The 15479-nt window shown below is 47.8% G+C and overlaps 2 protein-coding genes across 7 annotated transcripts in view; one reads left to right on the plus strand and one right to left on the minus strand.

The window, feature by feature from the left end:
- ubac2 (UBA domain containing 2) overlaps positions 1 to 15479 on the minus strand; it is a 42927-nt gene that overhangs the window by 13190 nt on the left and 14258 nt on the right. For all 4 annotated transcript variants that reach the window (XM_035393237.1, XM_035393238.1, XM_035393239.1 and 1 more), the window contains exons 5-6: positions 7706 to 7829; positions 3247 to 3294 (exon numbers count right to left, since the gene is read on the minus strand). In XM_035393237.1, coding sequence (XP_035249128.1) covers positions 3247 to 3294; positions 7706 to 7829 — 172 coding nt within the window. The remainder of the gene's footprint in view (positions 1 to 3246; positions 3295 to 7705; positions 7830 to 15479) is intronic.
- Positions 7855 to 14392, plus strand: LOC118213960 (G-protein coupled receptor 183-like). Of its 3 annotated transcripts, XM_035393248.1 has the most exons (3): positions 7855 to 9074; positions 12419 to 13542; positions 13582 to 14392. In XM_035393248.1, the coding sequence occupies exon 2, from the start codon at positions 12452 to 12454 to the stop codon at positions 13505 to 13507; it is 1056 nt and encodes a 351-aa protein (XP_035249139.1). In that variant the 5' UTR covers positions 7855 to 9074; positions 12419 to 12451; the 3' UTR covers positions 13508 to 13542; positions 13582 to 14392. The 3 variants fall into 3 exon arrangements, with proteins under 3 accessions (XP_035249139.1, XP_035249138.1, XP_035249137.1); XM_035393247.1 differs by having other exon boundaries at positions 7855 to 9193; positions 12419 to 14392; XM_035393246.1 differs by having other exon boundaries at positions 12419 to 14392.

Raw genomic sequence — 15479 nt, forward strand, 5'->3', positions numbered from 1 at the left:
GTGTAGCCAAGCCCACTGCTCATCCATCCCACAATGCTGTGCAGCCAAGGCAACTGCTCATCCATCCCATAATGCTGTGCAGCCAAGGCCACTGCTCATCGCATAATGCTGTGCAGCCAAGGCCACTGCTCATCCATCCCATAATGCTGTGCAGCCAAGGCCACTGCTCATCCATCCCATAATGCTGTGCAGCCAAGGCCACTGCTCATCCCATAATGCTGTGCAGCCAAGGCCACTGCTCATCCCATAATGCTGTGCAGCCAAGGCCACTGCTCATCCATCCCATAATGCTGTGCAGCCAAGGCCACTGCTCATCGCATAATGCTGTGCAGCCAAGGCCACTGCTCATCCATCCCATAATGCTGTGCAGCCAAGGCCACTGCTCATCCATCCCATAATGCTGTGCAGCCAAGGCCACTGCTCATCCCATAATGCTGTGCAGCCAAGGCCACTGCTCATCCATCCCATAATGCTGTGCAGCCAAGGCCACTGCTCATCCATCCCATAATGCTGTGCAGCCAAGGCCACTGCTCATCCATCCCATAATGCTGTGCAGCCAAGGCCACTGCTCATCCCATAATGCTGTGCAGCCAAGGCCACTGCTCATCCCATAATGCTGTGCAGCCAAGGCCACTGCTCATCCATCCCATAATGCTGTGCAGCCAAGGCCACTGCTCATCCATCCCATAATGCTGTGCAGCCAAGGCCACTGCTCATCGCATAATGCTGTGCAGCCAAGGCCACTGCTCATCGCATAATGCTGTGCAGCCAAGGCCACTGCTCATCCCATAATGCTGTGCAGCCAAGGCCACTGCTCATCCCATAATGCTGTGCAGCCAAGGCCACTGCTCATCCATCCCATAATGCTGTGCAGCCAAGGCCACTGCTCATCCATCCCATAATGCTGTGCAGCCAAGGCCACTGCTCATCCATCCCATAATGCTGTGCAGCCAAGGCCACTGCTCATCCCATAATGCTGTGCAGCCAAGGCCACTGCTCATCCCATAATGCTGTGCAGCCAAGGCCACTGCTCATCCATCCCATAATGCTGTGCAGCCAAGGCCACTGCTCATCCATCCCATAATCTTCCCTCTGGTCAAAAAAACCCCAATGCCCCATTGCAGTGACGGGGACACTGTGCTGTAGGAGATTCCGTCTTTCAGATGAGACGTTAAACCGAGGTCCTGACTCACTGTGGTCATTAAAGATCCCATGACACTATTCGCAAAGAGTAGGGGGTTCCCCGGTGTCCTGGCTAAAATCCCAGATCTGGCTCTCGCAAGAACTTGCCACCTAATCATCGCCTGATTTAATTGGTGGTGGGGGTCGCGTTTCTCCCTGCGTCTGAGGGACGCCCTGCTTCCACCGCGATGGAGTCAGGAGAGACCGCGCGGTGCCCGTCTGAACGCAACGCGGTGTCAGGCTGAGCGTCATGGCGACGCCGTCGTCTCCCCGGGAGACCCGGTCTACGCGCAGCAGCGCTCCATCGTCTCGATCCTGGAGCCGTCTGCTCATCGGACGAGAGTTTGGCGTGGCCATAGCAACACTTGAGATTTCCCTGCAGAAGTCTGGGATGCGGGAAAATATGGATCCAACGCCCAGGCTGGATATACCGCCAGGGTACATATTTACGTATATGTCCAGAAGCTGGTTTCATGTCCTACAGGCCCATACAGGCGTCATATTTTTGCGTGAGGAATAACAAATTGCTGGGTCCTACCCTTTGTGACCCAGTGGTCGCTCGCCTTCTCATCTGTTACAGTTCGGCCGTGTTTGTGTTATAGAAGTACTGTACCAGTGGTGAGAATTAATGTTCTTATCACAGAACATCAAAACTAAGGCTGGGTGTCTCGTGGCGTGGCCCGTAGAGCGCTAACCACATGCTCATTAGAGCCGCCCGCGACGTCGGCGGTTCGAGTCCGACCGCCGACCTTTGTCGCACGTCTCTCCCTCTCTCTCCCCCTTGTTCTTCTTGTCTCTCTACACTGATCTGTCAACTAAAGCTGAAAAAGCAGGGTGGACTAATGCAAAGCGCTATTCTCCAGGCTTCCAAAAAAAGCGCTTATGTATTAGCTGTCTTTGTCACTCTTGTTTTAATGATTTTTAATCGTTTCATTGATTTTTATTGATTTTTTACAATGTAAAACGCATTGCATTCAGTAGTACGAAATTAGCTATACAAACAAAGACTGACTGATTGACTGATTGCTTGATGAGAGGCACAAGCATGGGAAAAATCCTCCATCACAGTCCCACACAACACAAGTGCAAACGAGTCAATTCTATACACGGTTTTATAAAAAATCCACCCACAATCAAGCAGTTTTTTCAAGTTCTGTGCTCAGTAATAAGCGAAAATATACAGCGAGACGAAAATTATATTTACTTCTTCTTTGTAAATACACACTTCTGGGAAATAACCAAGGAGGGGAAAACAAGCGTGTCAAAATGAACTCCTAACAAAGTTGGTCGGCCTTGTGGTTTGTTTGAAAGTAGAACACGTAAATAAGATTGGATGGTGCGTAACGGAAGCTAGCTTTCGGCAAACTACCACTTTAAACGGACAGTTCAGCCTCAGCCTCAGACATACTGGGCAAGGCTAGTTCAATAGCCTAGCAACACTTTTCTTCAGAATTTCCACCACAACTATGACCAAACCACCACCACCTGAGAACATAGGTTCAGAGCAGTGGTAACCAACCCTGTTCCTGGAGATCTACCGTCCTGTAGGCTTTCACTCCAACCCTAACAAAGCACACCTCATTCAACAGGTAGAGATCTACCGTCCTGTAGGTTTTCACTCCAACCCTAACAAAGCGCACCTCATTCAACAGCTAGAGACCTTGTTGAGCTGCTAATTAGGAGAGTCAGGTTGAAATGAAAACCTACAGGATGGTAGATCTCCAGGAGCAGGGTTGCTTACCACTGGTTTAGAGCATAAGCTATTATAAATCCAAATGCGAGCATTTATTTTCCAAATAAATAAATAAATAAATAAATAACATACAATTGCCTTTAATTTTATTTAAATGTAAAAGCACATAAAAATTTTGCTGAAATGTTCTGGCAGGGGAACATGCTCCTGGGCTCCAAACCCCGCCCCAGTGCATTCTGGGCACTGAAACCACTGTTTGAGTGAGAACGAGATCAGCTTTAATAGATCAGATAAGTGAATGTGAAAGACATTCAGGGAGAACGACTGTGAAAGAAAGCCAGAAATGACAGACTGTCTGTCAGCTTACTCACCAGTCCACCCAGGCTAACGATCCACATGAGAGGGCTGGATGTCAAGAGCTACAAAATGAGAAAAATTAAGATCAGGCATCAGTCATTAACATTATCATCACCTGTGCAGCAGAAGTCCCCACATCACCCATCTTCCTTACAGACAGCTGGCAGCTGAGGGTTAGACAAGAAACAGACTGTACATTTATCACAGGAAAGAAAAGAAAAAAAACCAAAAACCCCCTGTCTCGTATTCCCTTGCGTCCATCATAGATTAAGTAAAATGTTAAAAGCTCCATTCAAACGCGTAACCCTGAGGGGCTTCTGCAGGCTATTTACAGACCGTTTGGCCCCTTCTGGTTCCAAGAAAGGTGGGCGACAGAAAGTACCAATAATTCCACTTCACATTTTGCTGGAAAATCTGAGGCGTCCTCAAAAGCAAATAAATAAATAATAATAAATTCTATTAAACGGCTGATGACGAGTGAGAGCTGAACACTCATGAAGACCACAGGCGGGGGGGGGGGGGGGGCTGGGCTGTTCAATCCAGCACAACATGGGCTCCCAAACGAGGGCCAATGTGCTCTTCTGCCCCCCACCCCCCACCCCCCCAGGGGAGAAAGCGCTTAGTTCCCGTTAAAACACCTTTTGCATTTTTGCCGCCTTTTGTGCATTTGAGTTTGACAACACGGCGCTGTTCGGCAACAACGGACTTCTCCAGTCCAAACGACACGTCAGCCAGACAAAGCTAAAATCACAACATAAACACATAATCTGCAGTGTACTACTAAGATGTCGTCGATGGATAAGTATTCAAATCCGGCTCTATGGTAAAATATTAAGTCGTGCAGGTTGGATGACTTTTGCACGCAGTGTCAGTGAGTTTTTTGCATGTCAGTGGGCCACACAAAGATGGTGGTGCACTGAAGCACCCAGAAACTGCCTCAGACAATTGCCAACTGATTGGATCCAAGACCACAGGCTCGTCCATGTGCAGCAGGTGGAGCTTGGCTAGTTCGCTAGTAAACACAGCAAAGGCCCTGGTTACCATGACAACACACTCTGGCAACACAACCCTCAGGGTTTCCCTTGGCTAGGGGCCATTCCACCTTTAGCTGACCTGTCCACAAAATCCGCAGAAAAAGGCGTGTTATGTGCCTGCGACTTCTGTGAATAAATGCGTTTCTCTTATTAAACAAAGCTGAAATAAATGAATAAAAACACATTAAATCAGTATTTACATTCCACTGCCGCGTTCTGCCCCGTTGCAATGGAAACTGCGGTCGAAAGAAAGAAGTTGAAAATATCAAACATGAAACGTCTGAAAACCACCGATACCAGATGGGATGCTGGTGCATGTGGAGCCAAAACGAGCATTACGATTAAACCTGTACCACGGTACTGCTGAGTACAAATAACACACACACGTGGTGTGCTGCCTCAAACCGGTGTGCTGCCCTAAGCTTGCAATGTGGCACACCCCTGTGCCGGCGTCACACAGACTGCAAAACCACAGCCAGACAGAAGTCAAAACTATCTGTTGAGTGATTCAAATTTTTACCGAAGTAAAACGTCTGCTGGACACCGGCGAAGAAGCAGGGACAGCTGTAGTAGCCCACGTCGGTTTTTAAACACGGAACTGAAGGAAAGAGAACTGAGGGAGACGGTGTACTTGTGAATCCACCACTCCCCACATCGACCGACTATGAACCGCAGTCAAACAGGTTTACAACCGAGTGCTTTGGCATATGCGCCGGCCAGTATCAAAATAATGAGTTCCGTCTGCCAAAGCCATTTCTAAAAGATCTGGTCTGTGAAAGGTGTTTGTGTGCATGTGCGAGAGTGTGTGTGTATGTGTGTGCGTGTGTGTGCGTGTGTGTGTGTGAGTGTGCGTGTGTGTGTGCGTGTGTGTGTGTGTGTGTGTGTGAGTGTGTGTGTGTGTGGGTGCGTGTGTGTGCGTGTGTGTGTGTGTGTGTGTGTGTGGGAGTGTGTGTGTGTGTGTGTGTGTGTGCGTGTGTGTGTGTGTGTGTGTGTGTGTGTGTGGGAGTGTGTGTGTGTGTGTGTGTGTGTGTGTGCGTGTGTGTGTGGGAGTGTGTGTGTGTGTGTGCGTGTGTGTGTGGGAGTGTGAGTGCGTGCGTGTGTGTGTGTGCGTGTGTGTGTGTGTGTGTGTGTGTGTGGGAGTGTGTGTGTGTGTGGGAGTGTGTGTGTGTGTGTGTGTGTGTGGGAGTGTGTGTGCGTGTGTGTGTGTGTGTGTGGGAATGTGTGTGCGTGTGTGTATATGCTTGCGTCCCCTTTGCAGCTTGAGCACTACTTCCTTTTCCTGCCCACACTATTTTCTAGTTCACTTGGAGGAAGAGATTTAATGTCATGGTTACAATTCAGAAAAAAAACAAAAGAAAAGCATAGAGGCACAGGATGCGGAGCAGAGAAATTCTAAAATTGACCCAACTATCTTCAAAGCCTTACACTAAAGCTGGCAGTATACTCAGTAAGAAGAAAGAACATCAGGACTGAAAACCACCGACGAACATGTCCACGACCACTGTTGTCGGTATACTCAGTGAGAACACCGCACCGTTTAAAGTCACTCCACGCCGCTGGGGCGTGAATAATTACGAGGCAGCTATTAACCGGGGCTGGAATCTCACCCAGACTCGCGGCTACGCCATGGATGTATAAAGAGAAGGGCTACGCGAGATCACAACACAAAACAAAAAGTTTAAAGTGGCTTTAGTTTATCTAGCTATGCAAAAGAAGAAAAAAAGGCGAAGGAGATGGTACGTTCACCCGCTAAATCACAGCAGCACAGAGAATGGAGAGTTTTGTCTGTACATTCAGCAAATGCGGAGTTCAGACCAGGGGGTTTAATTTCTGAATGTGTGCTAGGCGTTTTGATGACGTGCTGAAACGAGTAGCACCATTCATCAAACATGCGGGAACTCACAGAATTCCCAGCTCTACAGAAGAGAGATTGGCACTGACTCTCTGTACATTAGCATGTGAAGTCTGCCCTCTGAACTCTCAACCGTGACATAACCAACCATGTGATATTTGGACCAATAGCTGAGAGGGGGAGGCTGGAGAAGAAGAAAGACATTTTCTAAAAGTTCTCCCAGGAGGCCGTCGCACACTGCACCATGAGAACACACAACACCGCGTCTTTTTGTTCTTCGGTTGTTCTCATAGCGTCTTTTTGCTCAAAAAGTTCTACTTCTTACGAAGTATACTGCCTACTTAAGCCCTTGGTGGAAACAGAGACAGCAGCTTGGTCTCCACCACAAATGTCCCAACAAAACGTCTTTGTGAGTGAGCCCACCTCATCAAAAACCTAAAGCCACCAGGCACTTTTGAAACTTTCATCTCTCGCATGTTTTCAACCACAAACCTTCCTGCTGGGTTCGGCGAACGTCTTTAAGCAGTCAACAAGAGATCCTCAACAGTCTCACTGTCGCAAGAGCCTCGGAGTTCTTGGTACTGCTGGGGTTTCTCAAGAACGTTTCACAAGGCTGGAGAGAGGTACGAGCGCTCTGCCGCCACAGACAGCAGCGCTGACGCGTCGGCGCGCGACACCTCGTCCACAACTTCAGCACGCACGGACCCCGATAAGGGCGCAGGCACAGAGGCGGCCACACCTTACGATGCTGATGCACAGCAATAAACCAAACAGGAAGAGAAACACGGGGTACCAACTGGCACCTCTCGCAAAGGAAACCAAACAAATCAGACGGGGGGAGATGGCTGCCGCCCTATTCCTGTTTTTGAGTGCCACTCATTTTAACCTTTGGGTTACCTCTCGGACAACGGACACAAAATGCTACAGGACCGCCGAAATGCTGAAAGACTACAATGATACAGGACTACAGGAAATACTAGAAAACTACTTCCTGTTCTGCACTGCGTTGGCTAGCCAGGGAAAAGTACTTCTGGGGAAAATGCAGAACCACCCTAAGCCGCCATTTGCGAAAACAGCACTGATTTACATTACAATAAAGAATCAATTACCCAGACCTGACTGCTGCTTGTAATGGATATAAAATTAGCAAAATTGAAAGTCAAGCTGGGCACACCACTTCACTGGCACTTACAAGGGAAATTTCTAAAGGAAAGGAAATTATCACTCTTAATTGTCCTTACCACAGTTATCCTTTTTTTTTTTTTTTTTTTTAAACAAATGAACTGCACTTTCAGATTGATGTGGAAGCAAGTTAATGAGTTCAAAGCAAAAGATTAGGTTATTACGTTAAAAATGATTCAGTACATAACAATGATTCATTTTATGTAAACATTTTTAGTTTAGAGGACAATTCACACAGGGCACTGCGCGGTAGCCCGAAGATCATACGTTTCCACACGAACGGCTTTGGCTGGAGCGTTGCGAGGGCGAGCCAGACCGTCCCGTTTCCATGGTGACCTTCCCCGCCTTCAGCGCTAGACCTGCGAGACTGAGGGGGAGAGGGACGTGTACCTGAGCTTCACTCACCTGCAGGCCCACCACGTACACCAAGGACTTGTTGGTGAGGGAGAAGTGGCCGAGCACTTGCGTGACCGGCACGCGCGGAATGGTGCGGTAGAAAGGCACAAACAGGGCGAAGACCGGGGCCAGGCTGCAACGGGGACAGAGCACAGAGACAAGACCGTCAGAGACACAAACAGGGCACAGACCGTCAGAGACACAAACAGGGCACAGACCGTCAGAGACACAAACAGGGCACAGACCGTCAGAGACACAAACAGGGCACAGACCGTCAGAGACACAAACAGGGCACAGACCGCCAGAGACCAGGGCCAGGCTGTAAGAGAGACAGAGCACAGCACAGAGACACAAGCAGCTGTATACGTTGTTTGATAAGAGTGAACCCTGTACCACGTAAAAAAGCCAAAAGTTGTATGTTTCTCCATACAGTAAGAGTGTCTGTTAAATGCCTGCAATGTAATATCAAGAAGCTGAGCAGGTCACCCTAAAGACAAAAAACATGTTTACACACGTTCTCGGGAATTAAGCTGTTCATGGAAACATGCAAATCTAGACTTACACCTACACCTATACACACACCCACACACAACATATACACGCAAACATAAATATATTGCATACACAGACACAAGCACACACAAGCATATAGGCCTATACACAGTTACGTACACACAGACATACAAACACAGTATATCTAGATTATACTGTGGGCTAAGCACATGTTTTTTTCCCCCTAGATGACAAATTGATTATAGCATGAAACGGAGATGCACAGATACGCACTGCAGGATGTATACGGCAGCCAAGCTCAGAAAGATGGAGACGTCAGCCATCGAGCAAACAAAACGAGGGAGGACATGAACTCGTACAACTCGATAAAGTGTTTGGGGCCCCTTGGACAGAGGTGCCTCGTCCACGTATCTCCCTTCGCTGAAGCAGGAAGCACCCCGACTCTGTGGCAGCCACTAGGGCCCCTGGAAACGAAAGGCGCAACTTGGATTTTTTTTCTTGTTTTTTTTCGTTTTCTGTAACCATCACAACTGAGAGAGAGGACGAAGAACACCTGAAAGCAGATTTGGCGGGAGGGGGGAGGGATCACAAGCGTGTGCGCGGTCGGGGACGGTTTCGATTTGCGTCACGGTAGAGGGGCGATCTCCGGAGGCGCAGCCCAGGAGACACGAGGGCAGGGACCGCAGTGCAGGAAGTGACCTCAGGCTGTACTTCTTTTCCTGCAGAGGAAGGACTTCTCCATTTCAGAAAACGCGTGCAGCACGAAGACGCAACGTGGTCGCCTCTGGATTTTTTTCTTACGAGAGACCGTCGGCGCCACGAGCACGGGCGACAGGGAGACGGAGACAGAACCGCTCTGCTTTCGGTGAGTCCGCGGGTCGCAGGCTCCACCAGGCCACTGTGGGCGGGAACGTGGCGGAGGGGAACACACAAACCGGGCCGCGCCACAGTGGAACGGCTGGGAATATCAGCTAGTTCTCACAGGTGACTGACACCATTCTGTATTAATTATCTACTGTGGGCAGTTACACACCTCTGTAATAATTACCAGTTTTACCAGATAATCCAGATCTGTCATCAGTGATGGTTTGTTTCTGGATTTCTCTTGTTCAATTTGCTGCATATATTTTTTTTTTTAACCGCTAGAAAACCTTAATATGGGGCGACATAGCTCAGGAGGTAAGAGCGGCTGTACGGCAGTCGGAGGGTTGCCGGTTCGATCCCCCGCCCTGGGCATGTCGAAGTGTCCCTGAGCAAGACACCTAACCCCTAATTGCTCTGGTGAAAGCGAGGCATCAATTGTAAAGTGCTTTGGATAAAAGCGCAATATAAATGCAGTCCATTTACCATAGTCCATTTACTTAATAGATTATATTGTGCAAACAGATTATTATTATTATTATTATTATTATTATTATTATTATTAACAATAATTTTAAATAGCTTTTTCCATGCTCAAAGTGCTGTACCATACTGCAAATTCAGTAAGTTACAGCAAAATTAATAGTGTAGATAGTGATACAATTTTTGTTGCTTTAGCTCCAGAACATTGGCTTTGAAATGAAACGATGAATATTGAGGTTAAAGTGCAGACTGGCAGCTTTAATAATAATTGACAGGTATTGTTAAAGAATTCTACAGTTTTCATAAATGTACTTTTTAGCACACCCTACCCGGGCCATTCTGTTCTTTCAGGCTTATCAGAGGTTTGCATCTTGCAGTAGTTTTCTCTTTATTTTAGTCTTTGACGCATCAATGCCTGCATCCCTAGAGCATGTGTCTTGAGCTTTTGGACTGGTTTACTGGGGGTTTTTCTTCACAAGTGAAAGTGTTCTTTGGTCATGCGCGATAATGGTATTCTGTGGTCTACCAGGTTGTATGCTATTCCTGGAATGGATTCATGCGCGCACGTAGACACATTCACCTGTATTTCTGTATGACTGTGACCTAGATGCAGATGAATTATTTAGCAAATTGTCTCCTTAGCTTTCAGAAATAAAAACATAAGTTGTTTACATCTTATGCAGCGATTTTATTCATTGAAGCATCCAGACGGTCATGTGGCATGAAAATTAAAATACGGTTCGGTACGTGATGAAATTAATTAATTAATTTCCAACCAAGATCAACTGTGACTTATATTGCACTTGTATCGTTATCTTGATGTTGTAGCTCGTTGTCATGCCTCCTAGTTTGACTCAACATAATTCTCTGACTTGGCCCTGACCCAGTGAACTGGACTTAATGCATTCATGGCTATGAATAACTGTACATAACGAGTACTGTACCTTATCGGACCTGTGTTTAGTAGCTGTTCCAGTGCCCTTCGGTATGCACTGATTTTACGTCGCTTTGGATAAAACTGTCTGCCAAATAAATGTAATGTGACTACACAGTCATGCACACTTGTTAGGACATTATGTTTTGAGGTAGCCGCTTTACTCAGCTACTGCACGTGTGTGTGTGTGTGTGTGTGTGTGCGCGTGTCCGATGGGAAGAAATCTCAGGAGGAACCCGGGCATAGAGGGGGAGATGTGTTCTCCGCGGTTCTCTGTAGTGACCTATACTAATGACCTATACACTTCTTTAACACAAATATAGGCCTGTTTGCAAATGCTTGGTACAATAAAAATACTAAATAAAAAAATGAAATTTTGTTGAAAACTGTTTTAATATTACAAATACACTGGGTTTGGGGCTTCTAAAATTTTTTTTTTTAAAACTTACACCTTTCACAAAGTATATTGACATTCATGTTTACTACTAGACCACTGAAATTAGGACAGGACGCAGCGTGCTAATGGCTTGTGGTGAATTTGATTAACAGGCTGACGCTGAAGAGATTCTGCATGTTTGCAGAGAGCGTTGTGCGCCAGTTTGAGCACTAAAGACCTGTTTTTACACAGAAAAGAGGAAGTGTGGAAACAGCAGAGGACCGCTGCAGTTACCTCTCCCTTTCCCCGTCTGGCAGCTGCCTCTGCTTCGCTGTGCGTCAAACCGTGCATTAAAAAAAAAAACATGCACAAAAAAGGAAATACGACTGAACTTCCATTCAGACCGCGAAGCTGCTTCCCAGAGAGCCGATAGGCCGGTCTCAGGAGGTCAGGGGTCGCAGCGCAGTGCAATGCTTAGGGAAGGGCGGCCCGTAGAGTTTGATTCACAGGTGTTGCCGTTGAAACTCAAATGCGGAACTTCACCTGGATCCTTTCAGTCGCTATAAATGGACTGAATTTACATAAAGCAGGTGTACAGTGTGTAAGTTAGACAAGAGACATCAGTTAAAAATAAGCCCCCTTGGTCTGGGGCTGTTTTTCATAGCTTGGGCGAGGCCCGTTAGTTCCAGTGAAGGAAAATCTTAATGCCACAGCATACAATCATATTTTACATGATTCTGTGCTTCCCCAACAGTTTGGGGAAGGCCTTTTCCTGTTTCAGCATGACAATGCTCCCAGGCACTCAGCGACGCCCATAGAGAAATGGTTTTGTCGAGAGCAGAGTAGAAGAACTTGACTGGCCTGCATAGAGCCCTGACCTCAACCCTATCCAACACCTTTGGGGCCAATTGGAAAGCCAAAGGAGGGCCAGGCCTAATTACCCAATGAGTGCCTGCCCTCAGTAATGCTCTTCAGGTGGAATGGAAGCACATCCCTGCAGCAATGCTCCAACATCTAATATAAAGCCTCCCCAGAAGAGTGGAGACTGTTCCAGCAGCAAAGGGTGGACCAACTCCATATTAATGCCCATAAGTTCATTTAATTTAAACTATAAAATACACAAACAAAACAGCTGAACATAATAATGTCGTAACATGGAGTAATTACAGTGTGTGTGTGTGTGTGTGTGTGTGTGTGTGTGTGCGTGCGTGCGTATTTTGGCGCTGTGGTTAACTGTAGGAGTGCGATATGACGTAAACGCGTGTATGGACCTGGAGACCTGCTGTGTGTGTGCTGTGGATAAAGGCCAGTGAAGCTCAGTGTGTGCACCCACCCAGCTAGCTAGCGCTCCATGAAATGAAGAAATAATACAAAGAGCTTACGCGAGACTGCGGACGTGGCCAGCGACAGAGCGACAGAGCGTTATTTTACAAACGCAGGCCCTCCCCTCGTTTGCACTCATCGTTAGACACTCAGAGCCTCAGCTGAAGGCCTGAGATTTAAGATGTGAAAGTAAATGAGGTCGGTAAGAGCACTTTCTCTTCTTCCTACACAGTGCCCAGGCTCCACGCACCCCAGCAGCACAGAGATGGCGCAGGGAAACGTCAGCAACGCCACGTGCACCAACCTGTACGACCACCGCGACACGGCCCGCGTGCTCATGCCCCTGCTCTACGCCGTGGTCTTCACCGTGGGGCTCCTGGGCAACGGCCTGGCCCTGCACGTCATCCGGCCCAACCGCAAGAAGATGAACTCCACCACGCTCTACTCCACCCACCTGGTGGTGTCGGACATCCTGTACACGCTGTCCCTGCCGCTGCGCATCGTGTACTACGCGCGCGGGTTCCACTGGGACATGGGCGAGGCCCTCTGCCGGATCACCGGCCTCATGTTCTACATCAACACCTACGCCGGCGTGAACTTCATGACCTGCCTCAGCGTGGACCGCTTCATCACCGTGGTGCTGCCGGGCCGCTACGGGCGCTTCCGCAAGGTCCACAACGTGCGCTACATCTGCGTGGCGGTGTGGCTGCTGGTGCTGGGCCAAACCCTGCCCCTCCTCACCATGCCCATGACCAACCAAGAGCTGGGCCACATCACCTGCATGGAGTACCCCAACTTCGAGAAGGTGGACAACCTGCCGGTCATGCTGATCGGGGCCGTGCTCCTGGGCTACGGGATACCCGTGGTGACCATCCTCACCTGCTACTCGGTACTGTGCTGGAAGCTGCACTTCGCGGCCAAGCAGAACCAGCTGACGGAGAGGTCGGGGCGGAACAAGAAGGCGATCGGGGTGATCTGCGGCGTGATCCTGGTGTTCGTGGTGTGCTTCAGCCCCTACCACATCAACATCCTGCAGTACATGGTCAGGAAGCTGCGCTACACGCCTGACTGCGCCGAGCTGCAAGTCTTCCAGGTGTCCCTGCACGCCACCGTCTGCCTGATGAACCTCAACAGCTGCCTAGACCCCTTCATCTACTTCTTCGCCTGCAAGGGCTACAAGAGGAAGATCATGAAGATGATGAAGAGGCAGGTCAGCATGTCCCTGTCCAGCGTGATCCGGACCTCACCCGAGGGCTCCTCCAAGGACCTCGACGCGCACAAAATCCACCTGACCAGCCCCCGGGCCCAACACCGAACATGACCTGAACACCATGCTCCCCGGGCCCAACACCAAACATGACCTGAACACCATGCTCCCCGGGCCCAACACCAAACATGGCCTGAACACCATGCCCAGACCGCGGCCTGAACACCACGCCCCTCCCGGGCCAAAGGCGGTCATAGACGGCCACAAACAGTCTGCACTTCACTGCAGCGGTACTTCACTGAAACACAAACGAGCCCCACGTTTCTCTAATTCCGTTGAAATCGGTGTCACAGTTTTTTTGCGTACAAAATACTATTCTTTGTCCTGAAAGATAGAGACAAAGTTATAAGAACTGGGTATTTTAAATATGAGAAAAATCTCAACATGTACATGTTTGTAAATATGTTTATTGCATTGGGACTTGGAGCAGATATCACTGAGAATGTTTTTGTTAATAAGGACTAAACATATTTCCTTTCCTTAATAAATATGAAGCTAATGTGTTATAGGAACTTCAATTTTGTGTGTTTTATGATGCAATGTTCAACATGATGTATTCATTCATATACAATTGCAGGTAATGGCACATTTACAAAGCCAAATCAGGTTAAAAACTCTCTGACAGAATGGGATGTTTGTTTGTTGGCAAAAGACAAAATAGTTTTGTATCAAATTTTGCAAGACAAAGACACAGCGAAATACAGTATGACCCTACACTGTGAAATTCTAATCACTGTACCACGTTACAGAGATTGTTTTTACAATAATTTTAATATCGACTTGATTTTGTAGCTAACTTGATCAGGCTATGCATATTTAACACTGATGTTGTAAATCCCAGGTGTTAATTCAAGAAAGGGTGTATATAAAATGGAATACATTTCATGGGTCACTACCAAAATCTTTGCATCCCCACTGTTAAATAAAATTTATATTTTATTTTTGTTTTAAAATTATTTTATATATGGCAGCGATTTGCAATTTGTATTTTTATAGTTGATGTTCAATATATTGGAACACTTGAGTTACACACATACACACACACACACACAAACATATATATATATATATATATATAAAATCAAAAGTACACATGCATATTTCCACAGTAAAATATGCAAGTTTCCGTGGGAACGTCGCACTGACTCCAATGCAGGGATATGATCTGCACTGCACTGTCCTTCCTGCTTGAGCTCTGCCGTCATGGCGACAGCCTGCTCTTAATGGAGTTTCAGGGATTCCACACACCTGGGCACAGGTAAGCCAGGTGTGGTCCCAGCATTAACCACAGCCAGACGGGCAAGGGCAAACACTTTATCCTTTAAAGTGGTGGCACAGCACTGGCACGTCTGCCCTCGAGTAACAACACTGCCGTGCGCTGCACTACCAGCCGTTTATGGGGCGGCCTACATGAACGGGGTCCATTTAAAACACGCTGAACTGAGCTCAATTTCCAGGAATAGGAGCGCTGTGATTAATAACACAAATACTCTCTCACGCTCTCACTTTCGACTGAAGGGCCGCAGGCACACGGCCCACTTTGTGGCGGAACGCGCCGTTGTGTAACTGAAGTTTGGGAAAGCGCACACATGGCAAAAGGCCGCTTGCGAAACCACAGCCCGTTTGCGAGAAGCTCCCAGAAACGTTCGTGTTTTTACATTTTGTCTGGAGACAGGGCCAGTTTTTTGTTTAGAAAGAGAGTTTGAGGAGGAGCAGGGGAAAACACAGCGCAGTCGTTATCTGATCATTACTGGCTGTTAAAAAGCATAATTCACAGAAATAAGAAGATGTGATTAAAGTACCACCACGGCCTCATTCTGAGCTGGGAAAAGCCGTCAGAGGGGTGGACTGGGGTGGGCGTGTTCGGATAAGTACCTAGCTAGCCTGGGTAATGGACGGAAAACTAGCCTGTGGGGACACTGGTTCTTCAGGAAGACAAACACCCACCTCTGCTATAATTTGGATCGGAGACATGACGGGGAACCATGAACCCCAGGAGGGTGAACCCTGAACCCCAGGAGGGTGA

This window comes from Anguilla anguilla, chromosome 15 (assembly GCF_013347855.1).
Source record: "Anguilla anguilla isolate fAngAng1 chromosome 15, fAngAng1.pri, whole genome shotgun sequence".
Taxonomy (NCBI): domain Eukaryota; kingdom Metazoa; phylum Chordata; class Actinopteri; order Anguilliformes; family Anguillidae; genus Anguilla; species Anguilla anguilla.